The following is a 16,606-nucleotide window of genomic DNA, read 5'->3' as shown; positions in this document are numbered from 1 at the left end:
TGTGTTTAAGAGACACCCTTAAATGCAATGTACTTTAAAAGAAATCTCAAGGAAATCTTAAATTACCTTTCGTAACAAGAGGGAAAATCCCAACTATTTTTGAGTGGGAATAGAGTAAGGAGAGACCTATTTATAGTCTTTTCTTCTCTACACTCTAAAGTCTTCTTTTACTTTAAAAGCAGTTCATATTATATTGCTAAAATTCAAGCTAAGGTATATATTTAGTAATACAATCTTGAGTTTGAAAGACTTCAAATTTCAATCATTTAAGACTATGCTCTATTCAAAATATGTTTAGTTAGTGTCATAATCGAATTTTTTTTGTAAGTTTAGCGATAATAGTGAATGGAAACTTCTATAGTAAGGTAGCATTAATGGTGAATAATAAATGATGATTTTTACATTTTTTTAATTTTAAATTATACACATAACAACATGTCACCAAAACTTACAAAATTCATTTATAATAATGTGAATAGTTTAAGAATAATTTTTAATGAAATAAAAAATTCAAATGGTACAATAATACATAGTTCGAGAGACAAAAATTTAAAAAAAAAAGTCAAATTTGATTTTTTTATTTAACAAAATTTTCTCATATATTAAATATGCGTATAATTAGAATAGACATATATATGTTTCTTTTTGGTATTTGACGATCAAAAATAAATCAGTAATTAAATAATAGGACAGTAAATAAAATAGTATAATTTCTTCAAAATAAAGTAGTGGATATACGTACACATGTGAATAGGGCAACCATTCCCACGAATGAATAATTGATAGAGGTTATTTATAGATACATAAAAGACTTTTAAGATTATATCAGAAATAAAATTGAGGGAAGCGGTTGCCATACTCAATTTACAATTTGGTAAGCAAAAAAAAATAAAATAAATATCATGTTACATGTACCAACCATTACTTTACTTCATTTTGGATGGTTTTTTCATGAGGAAATGAGCTCCAACCATGATGATTTTTAGTTGATCAACATTATATCACTTTGGATTTTGCTGAAGGGTATATATATATATATGTCTCTCATGTATGTGTGGCCAATCAGTTAAAGCAATTTACTCACCATTTTCCCAATGTAAAGATGCCTTGCCTATATAATTATAGGTGTTGTCATAATTTTGAATGGTGTCTCCAAGGGCATCCCCCTTCGAACGCTTGCTCTAACACGTCTTCCATTCGCTTTGCGAGTAGAATCTGTTGAGAAGATTTTTGAGAAAAATGACAAGGGTTCCATTACATTTCTTCAGAGATTTTAACTGGTATAATAAAAACAATTACCTCTAGGCTGGCTAGCACTGCTGGTGGTACTTCAACTAAGTCTTTCAGATTTCTCTCCGGTAGGATAACTCTTTTGATGCCGTATCGATGTGCTGCCAATATCTGCACAGATACATTTTCTGCATTAACTTGTGTGCTTCTATATAAACTCATTTACAACAAATCGTTGTTTCAGTTTTTACAATGTAAATTTATACAACTGAAGTTACAAAGCCAAAGGATTAGAAAATAGAGTGAGAAAAGTAAACCTTATCCTTGATTCCACCAACGGGAAGTACGAGACCCCTCAACGTCATTTCTCCTGTCATTGCTGTATCTGCTCTGACTCGTCTTTTGCTGAACAATGACACTAGTGCAGTCACCAAAGTTACACCTGCCGATGGCCCATCCTTGGGTACAGCACCGGCCGGAAAATGTATGTGAATATCTCTACCCTCCAGTAGACTGATTCCCTCAGCAGCAGCTAAATTAAGATCAGTTGATCTCGCTCTTACCTATAACATTTGAATAATTCTTCAATATTTATACATACAAATAAAAATGATTACATCGTAGGCCAGCCAAAGCAATTTGATACCCGTACAAAACATCACAGACAAACACTACCAATTCAAAAGCAAATATGTTTAATTTATCACTGAGAATTAGGATGTGTAAGTTTTTCTTTTTGTAGAGAAATTTACCCATGTCAATGCTATTTGTGCTGATTCTTTAATAACATCTCCAAGTTGACCGGTTAGATGTAATTCACCCTTCCCTGCCATTGCCGTGGCCTCCACAAACTGGACCTCACCACCAAAAGAAGTCCAAACAAGCCCAACAGATATACCCGGTGATGCAACTCGCTCTGCAGCTTCTCTGTCATCAAACCTTGGAGGCTGCATGCAGTATAAACAAATAAAAATATATCAAATCTCCAAAATATCATGATGAATACAACTGCAAATGCATAAATGATAAAACATGAAGCATCACAAATGGCTTGCTCTATTTCCTGAACAGCACCATAAATTAGAAGCTTACGACTTTAATGATAGACACAACCGAAAGTTGTGAGGATAAACTCAAGGGAGCGTAGTATAATCAATCTCAAATAAAAAATAATCCAGATAATAAGAAAGAAATATAATGTAGGAATCACAATTACCCCTAGAACTTTCTCCAACATAGTCTCATCCACAATTAGTGGTGAAACAACCTTAAATGTGGTTGCTATATCATGATTATTTTCAGTCATTGGAATAACTTCCATTTCTACGTCAGCTCCATCAGCAAGTCTATTTTCCAAAATTGGTGAAGTGAGCTGGTGTACATTTTTGTGCAGCGGAGTAGTTTGTCCTTGCTCTGCAACTCTTACTGCTGCAGCGCGAGCCAAAGAAGCCAAGCTTCTTTCCAGATTCCGAACACCAGCCTCTCTCGTGTATCTCTGAATGACTAGTTTCACCATGGCCTGCCACAATAATGATTTAGCATCAATGTATGTTTCAAATGCGTAACATAACACAATATCATTAAGTAAACCTAATACCTCAGGTATTTGGAGAAACTCAGAACTCAACCCGTGCTGATCAAGAACTCGTGGAATTAAATGGCCCATAGCTATCCTCAGCTTTTCTTCTGGTGTATATCCAGGCAACTCAATGACTTCCATCCTGTCTAAGAGTGCAGGAGGAATAGGTTGCGCCCTATTTGCAGTTGCAACAAAAATTACCTTCGAAAGGTCAAATGGAACATTCAAATAGCTATAGACCATTAATTAAGGAATCACTTTGGATAGAGAGGCATTTATGAAAATGCCAAGAGTAGTCAAGAAGGCACTAAAAGACTTCCAGAAAATCTAACTATCTACCAGATCAAAACAACCTTCTCACTCCCCTTTGGGCAAGAAAAACAACATACAGCAACATGGTATGTCAAACCTTGGAAGTTCATAAATGATCAAAACCTCATCTCATATAAAATCTCTATCACTTGGAAATCACTGTTTTCCTATGGAACTTCCAAAGTGGGACAGGGGAAGGAAGGAAATGCAATGAAAAACTGGGCACGCATTACATAAAGCATGTTCAAATAATGTAACTCATCCTGGTGACAAAGCAATTATGTCAACCATCGGTCGTTGTATGAGTTTAGCAAAATATACTTCCAAAACACCTATCTTAAAAGCAGTAGCTGGATTTCTAGAAATAAAGTAAAAGGGGACAACAACAAGGTCTGTGAATAAAGTTGTCGAAGAAACAATAGAAATAAAAATAAAACCACTTTATTGACAATCATGATTCACAAAGACATCACGAAGTAGGATACTGATCATTGAATGTCTTATTTTGCTCAGGGTCAAGAACCTCCAGTAGTGCTGAGGCTGGATCGCCACGTACATCAGACCCTGTCTTGTCAATTTCATCTAGCAGCATGACAGGATTACATACAGATACTCTCTGAAATTAAAATTAATTAAACTAATTACATTATGTTATTGTAACACGTTACTTGCAACTGTGCACTTCAAAATAAAAAAATTAAACAAAGAATCTTCCATCGATTGTTTTTGGGTAAATTGAATGTCACAACAGCAATGTCTTATCAATTTACCTTTAGTCCATCAATGAGTCTTCCCGGCATACTTCCGATATATGTTCTCCTATGTCCTCTAATATCAGCCTCGTCCTTAACACCACCAAGAGATATGCGTATGAATTTCCTTCCCAAGGCTGCTGCAATAGATGAAGCCAAAGATGTTTTCCCTACACCTGGTGGGCCAACAAAACACAGAACTGGGCCTCTAGCATCGGGTTTGAGCTGCAACAGAATTTGATTGAATCCCTATGAGCATAAACTTCCAAACATAAAACACCATAAACACAGGACAACAAAAATTAGAATTCTCACCTTGCGAACAGCCAAATATTCTATAATACGTTGCTTGACTTTGACTAAACCATAGTGGTCAATATCAAGACGTTCTTTGGCAGCTCTCAAGTCTAGTTCAAGCTCCTCAGACGCCTTTTGCCAAGGAAGATCGGCAAGGAGTTCCAGATAAACACGTGAACTATTATATCCAGGTTGCTGGGGTTGCATTTTTTTTAGCCTCCTAAGACACATGAAAAAAGAAGGAAATATTATAATTTTTTTAGGAAAAAAAATTCTTGTGTTTGTTTCCTAAAATACTTAAACAAAGCCTATTTAAGTTAATTGAGGATAGTTTATCCTCCATTAGTCCTCATTGAGCTCCTAAAAGTTTCATAAACAGATATCCTTTTTTCTTGCTCTCTCACATTTCTCTGAGATACCAAACTCAGAGCAGGAAATAAGAGAGATTGTATTAGAAATTAATCCCCATAATTATAATATTTTTCAAACAAAACATCGAAGTTGTATTAATTGCAGGAGAATCACAGGAAATAGAAAATGGATTACTAAGAGCCACAAACAGAGATGCAAACGTTGATTCTCTTGTCTCTGGAAATCATACCTTAACTCCCTCTGTGCATGCTTCCATATATTCGAAGGCATTCCTGCACTTTGCATTTTTCTTTCTAGTGTGACTACATCATCTTCATCGTCATCATTGTCCCCAAGCTCTTCCTTGATAGCTCTCATCTGGAGGAAGAAAAAATCATTTTGGTCAGATAAGATACTAAAATATATATATTTGAAAAAAAAAATGGACAACAATAATTTAGCCTAAATTTAACAGGATAAAGAATAATAAAGTAGAAACTGCACCAAATTCTTACAGTTATTAAATAATTAAAGATCATTATGAACAAAATGTTCTATACTGATCATGTCCCAAAAGATCAACTCTTATGCAAATACTTTAAAACTCTTAACCAATCAATAGAGCACTGATGAATAACTGATTAACAGATATACGAGGCAGATTAAGGTAGAAAAGGTACATAAAACATGTATTCTAGGTGAAATGTGGGGTGGGGTCAGTCTAAGACATGTGGCCCTTGTCTCTTTTTTACTAAAAAAAAATAGCTACGCATTCTAGATGAAAGAAAAAGGGTGCAAAAACTATATGTTTCAACTTGGTGGGTGAGGGGAACAGAGATGGGAAGAAAACTTCGTTGCTCATCTCGTTGACTCCCTGCGGATTCACACGAACGGTAAATTTTTACCTCAATCTAAAGGAAATTCTTTCAGTAATGAGAGGGAGGAAATGAGAGGACACTATAGATAACCTGAGATTGTTATCTACAGCCAGAAAAAAAAGCTTACACCTAATGCAGATAGGATTATATTATTTACATTCCACATTCCTTTGCAAATTCATTATATTATGTGAGAGCTAACCTGCTGTCGCAAAAGAAACTCCTTCTGTGATTTCGACAGCTGACCCTCAACTTTTTGTGTAATTTTCTCTGCTACTCGTATGGACTGTCATGAGGAACACTCATATGATCCCATGAAAGTGGATAAAAGCATAAGGAATGCTGGATGTCATATTTTAACCAAGAGTAATTTAAGGTTTTACCTGTAAATGCCGATCAACTAATTCAGTAGCTTTTGAAAGTCTCACTTTCAGGTCTACTGAATCCAACATGGAGAGTTGCTCCTCAAAACTTATCTCAAAGCTAGCAACAAATATATCTGCCAATTTGTGAACTGGAACAGTCTCTAGAAGAACTTTCGTTCTTCCACCAGTTTTTTGTTTCTGTAAATAGAAATAAAATTATAGATTAATTACTGTTCAACTGTGTGTGTGTGTGGTGAGAGAGAGACTGACAGAGTTCTGCGATCGATAATTAATTTTTTTTTCCCTATTTCAAACAAATTGCACCCCACTCATGGAGCCAAGACCACTATTGTCCACAACCTATGGTAATATGCCTGACTATAATACTGTGCCACAAAGCCCATAACTCATAGTACAACTCTACCATGACAAAAAGATATTGCAGCCAAACTTTACAGAGCACCCTAGTCCCACCACTAAAGCAAGTTAGTGCCAAAGAGGTTGTATGACACAAGCATAGACAGAAATTAAATTAAACAAATCAATATATAGCAAATCAACTGTCTCCAACATTGTTGACAGAACATATTATGCAAACAGTGTTATATCATGCATCATTTAGAAAAAAAAAAACGAGACATCAGTCTGAGATTTAAACAATCTTAAGGGTTCATTCAAGGAGCAAAGAAAGAAAAAGATACTGGTTCCAAAAATCCCAGGAAGATAGCCAAGTTACAAACTTTATTCTCTACAAAGTATCCCCATAAACTGGTGTCAAAGCTTTTACCTGCTCAAGAACAGATATCAGCTCCATAGCAGTTGCTTTGAACTGACGAGACAATGTTACAAACTCTGGATCTTGCTCCACTTGCTCCATCTCTATTTAACCAATAGAAACAAGGGGAGAAAAAGTACTAATAAGCTGAAGGGCCTAATAATAGTACTGTCATTTTCTTGATAAATGCAGCAAAAATATCATAAAAATTCTCAAATTGGAAACTAAATGAACACAAGTCATTTGAAAGAAGGAACTAAAAATAATATTGTCAACGAGAATAAGAAGCGTATCCTGTCAAAGTCAATGTGATGAAGAAAGGAAAAGCACACAAAACCACATGAACAGTAGCAGAGATCTTCTATATAAGCCAGTATATACAACATTCAATTCTAGGTTCTTCTTTTTTTTTTTTTTTTTTTGAATTAAGCGTTTATATATTACAACATGTTTTACCTGGAACTCGAACTCAGGACCTCCAACACTCACACACCCACCTATGGCCACTTGAGCTAACCCCAAGTGGTTAACTCTAGGTTCTTCTTTATAAACAGAATAATTACTTATGTATTGTCTAGCTCCTTTCATATTCTTAATGCGTAATAAGCATGAGAACTTTTAATTTTCATTTATATTTCATGCTAGAGCCTTCAATTATTATAAAAGAAACAGTCATTTGCAAATACAATTCGGTCACATTAGTTGTTACTAAGACCGCATATTCTCAAAAGACAGTAACATATAACGTGCCCAATCCTTCATGACTAGTCAGCCAACTGAAAAACCTGATCAAGAGCATCTTCTAATTGAAAGCTTACCAGTCTTTGTCATTTCAAGAGGAGATATCCTTGCAGTATAATATGTACCCCTTGTGCTAAGTTCCTGAACGCTGAATCTGCACAAGCCTTCAAGGACAACTGTATAGGTAACCCTTCCACTTGGCTTCTCCACTCCTCTTGACAAATGCAATGCACGAGCAGCAACTCCCCTAAGAATACATATGAAATATTACCACCACAATTGGTAAGGAACCAACCACCAGGCACAAACTCAAGTTAAGTGATAGGTTAAAATTGCAACCAGGTAACAGAAAGAAAGTAAATGTAGGAGGAACCCAAAAAATATGATAACTTACTAAAATGTTTAAAGGCCATCCAAAACAGATTAAAAGTTATTTGATAAGAAAACTACAATTTGCACCAATTACATGGAGTGCCTCGTATATTTTATTTGCAAACGATGTAAACTAAATAAACCCAGTACAAATGTTTGACCTGGCTATATACCTTGTATGCCAATGAATAACTTCCTGATGATTTTTCCCATCAAGCTTGTGAGGCTCTGATGCACCAACTTGAATTCTTGAGCTTCTCTCTCCTGAATCACCTCCAACACCTATTCAAAATTACTCCATTTAATACACTGCTAGCATTTCCCAATGCCAAATAAAATAACAGCTCAAATTTCACCTTGAGATATTACAGTCCCCACTGCTGCCGCCTCAGCAGCATCTCGAACAGGAAGAATGCCAATTAATCCCTTCTCTTCTCGCTGCCATAACTCTTGCTCCACCAATTTCACACTGCATTAATAAGACCACTTGCGTCATCTCAATTCCAAACAAACTATACAAAATTTCACATATTTAATAACTAATCAGCTTAACAAACTAACAACATGACACTCCCCACGAAAAATATAAATATATTAACTACGATCATTAAGAATCTTTCACCAAAAAATCATGTTGAGGAGTTCACAAGAAAAATAACCATGTACTGTACGATGACGGAGAAAAATACAAGAACCAACCAAACATAGTATTCCCGTACTTGTTTCAGAATTCGCTTCTACTTTCTATTATCCAACCAATTCAGGAAACGAAACGTAAAAATGCTTCCAAACAAGCTAAAAACAAAAACTCCTCACTCCACGAAGAAATTTCGTTAATAAACAAACTCTCTCATCATTTTTTTTTTCAAAATACAAAAAATCAGACCAGAATTCACACACAATTCTCAAACACAACACTTGAATTTCATCCGTAACCAAACGAATAATCAATTAACGATCGCAAACATAAAGTTAATAAGCACATCAGAAAATCCAAGAACAAACAAACCTGCTAGGCGAAGTACAACGAATTCGAATTATGGCGCCAGGTAAAAGCACCTTATTCCTAAAAGGAAGGATCCCAAGCCGAGTAGGAAGCTCAACAGATTCCGCCATGATTAGAATTGAGAAGAGAAGAAGAGGAAAGTGAGGATTACTGGAATATGATCGGAGTGAAGTTGGTTTGGTTTGGTTTGGTTTGGGTTTAGGTTGGGTATATATATGGTATAGTAGTTATGGGTGGTTCAATTCAATCAATATTATCAATAAATGAACTTAAAAAGAAAAAAAGAAGAATGAATAGACGATTCTCAAAACGACCACAGCCTTCACTTTTTCAATCATCTTCTTCTCATCTCTAATTCATTTTCTTTTGTTTTTCTACTTATTTATATATAAAATTTTATTTTCATACAAACCCCTCAATTTCCCCATAAATCCTTTTCACTGCCTTTATTATCTTATATTTCACTTATTGCCTCTCAACTTAGATTTTGAGAAAATTATACTTTATATTTAATTTTTATATTTATTTTATTACTGTTTAATTTTATAGGTCATATTTTTATTAGGTGCGTTAGAGACTCTAATTTTAATAATTTATGTGAGGTTATATTTAGTACTTTGATTATAAAAGAAGGTATTTATTAATTAAAATTATTTTAGAGTTATATTTTATTAATGTGTAATAAAAAATAGTAATTTTTAACTTATTCCTAAGATTTTTTGCCCCCAAATTTTAATACGTGCCAAATCATGAGTTAAAAAATTTTTCTAAATTATTGAGATTGTTATATTTAAGAATTTCGTCCAGTTTTATGTAATTTTATTAATGTGGTGATTGTTTTAGTACCAAATTGTGTCCCCGAACTTTGATATATACTAAATTATATTTCTAAACTTTAACGTGTACTAAATCGTGTCTCTTGAATTTTCATCTTTATTAGACTTTTGTTACTCTAATTAGACTGAAATTTTTAAATCCAACAATTTAATAAAAAAAATTTTAACAATCTAAAAAATTAAATAGCTAATTTAATACATGTCAAATTTTAACAACTCAAAATCGCCCATTAAAATATGTCTCAATATCTTAATAATATTTTAGGCAAATCATAAAAAACACATAAATAGTTAACTTCAACATTCTCTCATTTAACGTAGGATACAAATAATATTGATGCTAAGGTTAATTAGAATTTTGTCCCCTAAACTTTAACATATATTAAATCATGTTCCTTGAAATTTTCTGGCAGTTAAAAATTACCCTTGAACTATTGAGATTGTTAGATTTAAGGACTTTTGTCTAAATTTATTCAATTTTATTATTTTAGTGATGATTTATGTATTAAACTATATTTCTTAGACTTTGATATCTACCAAATCATATCATTCGAACTTTTACATGTACTAAATCATGACCCCTGAACTTTCATCCATGTTAGACTTTTTTTACTAAAATTGAACCAAAGTCCTTAAATCCAACAATGTCAATAGTTCATAGGGCATTTTTAACGACCTTAAAAGTTAAGGGGGCATGATTTGGTACATGTTAAAATTCGGGGAGTAAAAATCCTAATTAGCCTGATACTAATTATAAATTATTATAAGGGGACGATTTTTAAAGATCTCTGTATTATTTACTTATTTTGTAATTGTAGTAAAGAAGCAAAGATTTGTTAATAGATAATTTTGTGGCCAATTACTTCATCTAAACTAATTTCATCCCAAGTATTATAATTTGTCATAGAGTATTGTTATTGAGCATCAATGTTGTCTAGCACTTTTTAGGCGTGTCGCCTTGCGATCGTCTGATGCTCTCTAAAAATTATTATATTAAACTATATGAGACCCAATATTTAGTTAAACAAATAACAATATTAATACGTATGAGAGTACTAAGCACCACTGGTACCTTTTAACATTTCTCCTTGTGATATTATATATAAAACAATTTAAAACAAGGCAAACTGGAATTACTTCTAATTCTTTCAATATATATTTTATATATATAGAAAATCTAAATCATTTAGTTTTATTATTAACTTTTTATTTTAAACATGCTAATAAGTAGAATTTTTATTTAAAAATATTCTATTTAAGAATAATTTATAATTTATTATAAAAAAAATAAATCTCAATTCGGGCTAATCATAAATAAGAATAACCTTTAAATTGTAATTAGTTATACATTTTTTAAGTCCTTGTGACAGTCAGTAGTCCCGTGATCCGTAAGGGGAAATACCGGGTAAGCTGTGCAATCCCACATCGCCTGGGGAAGGTCAAGTGTGATGATTCTGAGGCTGTGTAGGTATGAGACTACACAGTTGAAGAGGGATTAAATGGATTGATTGGTACTACCTATATCAACAAGGTGCATCTTGTTTTTCGGTAGCCCATCTCGAAAGAACTCTACAGTTAAGCGTGCTTGGCCTGGAGCAATTTCAAGGATGGGTGACCTCCTGGGAAGTTAATCCAGAAAGCAGCCAGAGTGACGAACTCGTGTATAAGAGCCATTAGTCCGTGGGTGTAAGGGCCCAATGGAGGCTTGAAGCGGGGACGTTACAGTCCCTTATTAAAAAAGTATATTTCTATATAAGAATAATTATACCTTGATAAAATATATACATATATTTTATAAAGACTAATTTAGATTTTTACCCCCTGAAATTTGACACGTACCAAATCATGCCCTTTAAACTTTTCAAGTCGTTAGAAATTTTTCTCGAACTATTGAAATTATTGGATTTAAGGACTTTTGTCCAATTTTACTAAAGAAAGTTTGACGTGAATGAAAATTTATGGGGCACAGTTCGGTACATGTTAAAGTTCAGAGGGTATGATTTTGTAAATATCAAAGTTTGGGGCACAATTTAGTATATAGACAATCAACATATTAGCAAAATTAAATGTAATTAGTAAAAAGTCTTTAAATCCAACAATCTCAATAGTTCATGGAATTTTTAATGACCTGAAAAATTTAAGGGCATGATTTAAAATTTATTTATGTAGAATTAATAATTTTATTCTAAATTGTAATATATGTATAAATCTATTATGATATATTAAGGAATATTATTTATTGTTATTGTTGTTATATTGTTATTTTTTTGTGTTTTGATTTTTTTTTTCAAAAATAACTTTATTTAGTTATAATTTATTAATTGGAATATAATTTATTTAGTACAAGTATTTTTAGATAAAAAATGTCTTGTAACAAGTATGTTATTTTAATATTTTATTAATAATTATATAATTGTTAGTGATTGTAGGAATTTGTTAAGTTCTTTGCGTAATGTTTATTTTCATTTTGTAAAACGATCAGCAAATGTAGCGGCTCATTCCTTTGCGAGGGCCTCTATATCTCACCTTGATCGCATTTTCAATTTGGACACTGTTCCAGTTGAGTTGTTGCCTAGTTTAGTAACATAGATTTTCGTTTAATAAAATAACTTTCATTTTTTAAAAAAAAAAAAATCTTAAAATTGTACTACAATTGTAGTATGTACTATGTACAGTACTACAAAGTACAAACTAACATTATTAATGTTTATTTATTTAAAATATACAATTGTCTATTTAAGTGGAGTTTCTACTTTCTAGCCTTTTTATTATTATTTTTTGCTGAAAAAGTGGAGTTTATTTTTTTGTTGGGTAAGTGAAGTTTCTAGCCTAGTTTGATATATTAACAGTGTAGAAGAGTATTTTGACTTTCTTATTTGAAATTTGAAACTTTGTAAAGACTGCGGTTTTATTATAAAACCAATTACTAATGAGAAATAATTTATGCATTTTATATATAATGTTATCTTTCTATCCTTTAGAGTATTTTTATGGACTTTTTTCAGTTTTAATAAAAAAAATGTGATAATATTAAAAGAATATTTTTAGCTGGCTAAATAAATTAATATATAGCCCAAATAAAAAAATACACAAATAACACTTACACATACATTTAACTCACGATCTATGCTTCCTGGGATTGAAACCTTCATCTGATACAACTTTCGGGCAATTACCCAGCAACTTAACACAACCGAAACAAAATTTAATTAGAGACAGAACCACCATTAATTCCAGCCACTTCACCTGAGAAGACGACTAGAATCAATCAAAACATGGGTTATTTCGACTTAATGAAAAAAAAAAAGCAAAAAAAACTATTACGAACCTAAAATTCAACTAGAAATACAATTTAATTCGCATAAAACTAATGTCATGACTTCAATTTTCAGCCATGAAATGCAGATCTCAAAAAGTTAAACTGGAGAACCTAAATAATCCAACTCAAGTATAGTCCAAAAAAAATTATATCAATACCATATAAAAATGTTTATCCTGGTGTATTTTCGTGATTTTCCAAATTTTTAATGGTGAATTTGTTCATATTAAATCACGAAGAGATATATAGATAAAGTTACGTACGTGGAAACACTATTCTGATTTTTAATATTTCATAACACTTACATTACAGTTGCATAAATATTTGCTAACAGTTATTTATCCACGTATTACTATTAAGGTACAAGTAATTATCGATTAATGATAAAAAAAAAATACTGACAAATAGTTTCTTACATATACACATTCACATTTAACATTTTTAGTTGCAATTAAGTTGCACCTTAGGTGAATAATAGTTTTGCTACTACAATATCATAATATTATGAAAATAAGGCTCGAAATCATCAAACATGTGACCTGAACAGATAAAACACAATTTTTGTAATATTTATTTGTATTAAATATGTGGAATTATTAGTTGTTTTGTGGTTTTATGTTAGTTGGCTTGCAATATATATAATTGTTGCATTATAGTTTCATTACAGTTGCCTTGAAAGTTGACTTCTTCTTTCCCATTTGGTCGTCGAAGTTAAAAAAATTTTCAGGCAAAGACACATTCGACTTCTTTTTCACCGGACAAAGACCACCTTTAGCCATGGGAGAGCGAAATCGAAGTCAATATTACAAAAAAACTTCAAGCGCCAGCCAAATAAACAAATATACAATCCAAATAAAAAAAAAAAAGTAAATAAATACCTCTTACACGAACCTTCAACCCATGCATGCTTCCAGAGATTAAAATCTTCGTCTGAGGCAACTTTCGGACAACCACCCAACAATTTTCGTCTGATTGTGTGTGTAACTGATAGTGTAAGAGATATTTTAGTAATTAAAAACACATAAAAAGTATAAATGTTGTCCACACCTTATGGAGGTATTTTTATAAATAAAGTATAAATTTGTATTTTTCATGTAATAAATGTACAACTAAATTTATTATATTACAATATATGCGCAAAAAACCTTATTTACATAATCTAATACAAAATATATAGGGTACATAATTAATGTGTTGTGTCTATTAAATTATTAATACAATTAATTATAGAACTTACCATATATATAATATATTAATTGCATAATATTCATAGTATTATTGAAAATTTAAATTAATTGAAGCTAACTATTTAATTATAGGGGAATCACCCTATATACTATTTTTTTAATTTTTTTTTTCAAATTTACAGTTTGGGTTTCTAAAGTAATTGCAGCGTTAGTTGCAGTATGAGTTTCTATATGATTTTTTGTTGCAATTTAGGTTGCAGCGCTAGTTGCAATAAGGGTTTCAATGTAGAATTCCGTAAAAATGTAAAAAAAAATGTTTTAAAGTGTAAAAATGAAAAAGCCCCTTAATTATATTAAACTGATATTTATATTTTTAAGTAATTTTTAATATAAATATTTATTATTTTTCACATAAATATTATTTTATTAAAAATTAATTTATAAAAATTATACTGATAAATACATTTAATAAATAATGTCAATGTTTTTTTTTTATAATTATGTCAATATATATTTATTATTTAAAAATGTACATCCTGACAAAAAAAAAATCAAAATATAAATATTTATATTATAATTACCTTACTATAATATGTTTATTAAAATTAAACACTTTTAAACTGAAAATATACAAATAAAATTACAAAATATATGCATATTATAAATAATATTAATGTATGTTTATTATTTAAAAATGTTATTTATTTCAATTTCTAATTAAGTTACTAAAAAATAAACATTAAAATTAAAATATATAAGTAATTATGTTTTATATTATGATTATTATATAATATTATATTTACTAAAAAAAAATTATACAAATTATGTATATTCAGTAAATAATATCAATTTATGTTTATTATTTAATTGATTATTTTTAATTTTTAATTGAAGTACTAAAATGTAAATATTTATGTGAATATTTATATTCTATAATCAATATAATATATTTATTAAAAATTAATATATTATAAGATATATATATATATATAAATTTTCACGATTTACATTTTTACTATATAAAGAGGAGTGCTATCGTCAACCTTCTCTTACAACCTCTTAGTCAATTTTTATGTCTGAAAACATATGTCAGTATATTTTTTTTCAATTTTTTTTTTCACGGGAGTGTTCGTTATGCTTACAATATTATCCCTGTAAATTTTTAAAAAATTTCGAATAGTTTACAGTGCCGAAAATACATTTGAAGTTTTTTGAATGCGCATGGTAAATTGGAATATTACGAACTTTATTTTCGGTACTGTAAACTATTCAGAATTTTTCAAAAATTTACAGGAATGATACTGTAACTATAACGAATACCGCTATGAAAAAAAATTTGAAAAAAAATATTTCGGCATGTGATTTCGGACATAGAGGTTGACTAAGAGATTGTAATAGGAGGTTGTAATTAGCATTCCTCCTATATAAATAATGTGACTATATGTTTACTCTTTTAAATTATTGACTATTAATTATCATCAATTTATTAACAAAATAAATATTTAAATTTAATTAAGAAAACTTTCCTATTCAAACGAAAAGTTTTCACTAATATATTATATGTTTTAATGTAATTTATTTATTATGTACATATTTTATAATAAAGTTAAGGGTAAATAGTGGCATAAGTACCCAAAGTTTTATTTTTGTAAGCCGCATAAACTTAATATTTATTTTTAGCGACATAAGTACCTAATATTTGTAAAACTATAATTTTTTTTTAGTTTCGTCAGCATAGACTCTGTTTTGAATTTAAATCTATACTGACAAAATTAGAAAAAAAAATTACAGTTTTACAAATATTAGGTTCTTATGCCGCTAAAAATAAACATTAAGTTTATATCACTTACAAACATAAAACTTTGAGTACTTATACCGCTATTTACTCTAAAGTTAATTAATACATACAATATTATAATTTTCCCATTTTTTTGTTATCTTCTTCATCAATGAAAACCTTAAAATAAATTTGGTCTATTACTTCTCTTTGATATAAATATTTATCTTTTTAACGTGTCATTATATATATAAAAGAATTCTATTTAATATCAGCATTTTTTCTCTCATAAGTTAGTGTTAATTACTATTTTAATCTTTTGCCACATCACCAATCAAATGACTAATATAACAAACAGTAATATAAGGAGCACATTTTTATATTTGTAATATATTGAGAGATATTTTTTATAAACTAGTTGAAGGGACAAAAAATACTAATTAGTCAATAATAAATAATAAATGAACTGAAAAATAAATAATATTGGTCATTATTTGAAATGTATAGTCTTTTAACCTGTACCATATTATTTATTTATCAATGATATTAGTCTTGTAAAAGAAAATGAACTGAAAAATTAAAATAAGAATAAATAAGGGGTGGTAATTAATAAAACAAAAATGGAGGGGTAACTTTTGAGAATTGAGAATTGGAGGCTTTTCGATCCAGCCAGTAAACGTTGTTGTTATGAGGGTGAGTTGTGCACCGTAGGATCTCCGGATAAGGTGGGCTACACACGTCAACGTGTGGTGCGGAGTGGCGTCAAAACGACGACGTCATGCATGGCATCATCAGTGGCTACGGTGCGGCACCTTACGTCGGCTATCGT

The 16,606-nt window shown here is 30.7% G+C and overlaps 1 protein-coding gene and 1 long non-coding RNA gene across 3 annotated transcripts; one reads left to right on the top strand and one right to left on the bottom strand.

Moving 5' to 3' along the window:
• Positions 1-687: 687 nt before the first annotated feature.
• LOC115716095 (lon protease homolog 2, peroxisomal) lies at positions 688-9,028 on the bottom strand. 2 transcript variants are annotated; one of them, XM_030644809.2, is made up of 17 exons: positions 8,662-9,028; positions 8,009-8,121; positions 7,826-7,934; positions 7,358-7,527; positions 6,552-6,643; positions 5,783-5,962; positions 5,602-5,685; positions 4,772-4,899; positions 4,189-4,390; positions 3,892-4,098; positions 3,607-3,737; positions 2,828-3,041; positions 2,447-2,749; positions 1,983-2,177; positions 1,548-1,793; positions 1,300-1,401; positions 688-1,215 (listed from the first exon to the last, which is right to left on the bottom strand). In XM_030644809.2, exons 1-17 carry the CDS (start codon positions 8,766-8,768, stop codon positions 1,132-1,134), a joined length of 2,667 nt encoding a protein of 888 aa, XP_030500669.1. In that variant the 5' UTR covers positions 8,769-9,028; the 3' UTR covers positions 688-1,131. The 2 variants fall into 2 exon arrangements, with proteins under 2 accessions (XP_030500669.1, XP_030500670.1); XM_030644810.2 differs by lacking the exon at positions 5,602-5,685.
• On the top strand, positions 6,810-7,468 carry LOC133038012 (uncharacterized). Its single transcript, XR_009687985.1, has 2 exons — positions 6,810-6,935; positions 7,076-7,468. It is a non-coding gene; the product is annotated as an uncharacterized LOC133038012 (long non-coding RNA).
• Positions 9,029-16,606: the final 7,578 nt, after the last annotated feature.

The sequence above is a fragment of the Cannabis sativa genome, chromosome 5 (genome assembly GCF_029168945.1).
Source record: "Cannabis sativa cultivar Pink pepper isolate KNU-18-1 chromosome 5, ASM2916894v1, whole genome shotgun sequence".
Taxonomy (NCBI): domain Eukaryota; kingdom Viridiplantae; phylum Streptophyta; class Magnoliopsida; order Rosales; family Cannabaceae; genus Cannabis; species Cannabis sativa.
This window is presented reverse-complemented; position numbering and strand designations above follow the sequence as displayed.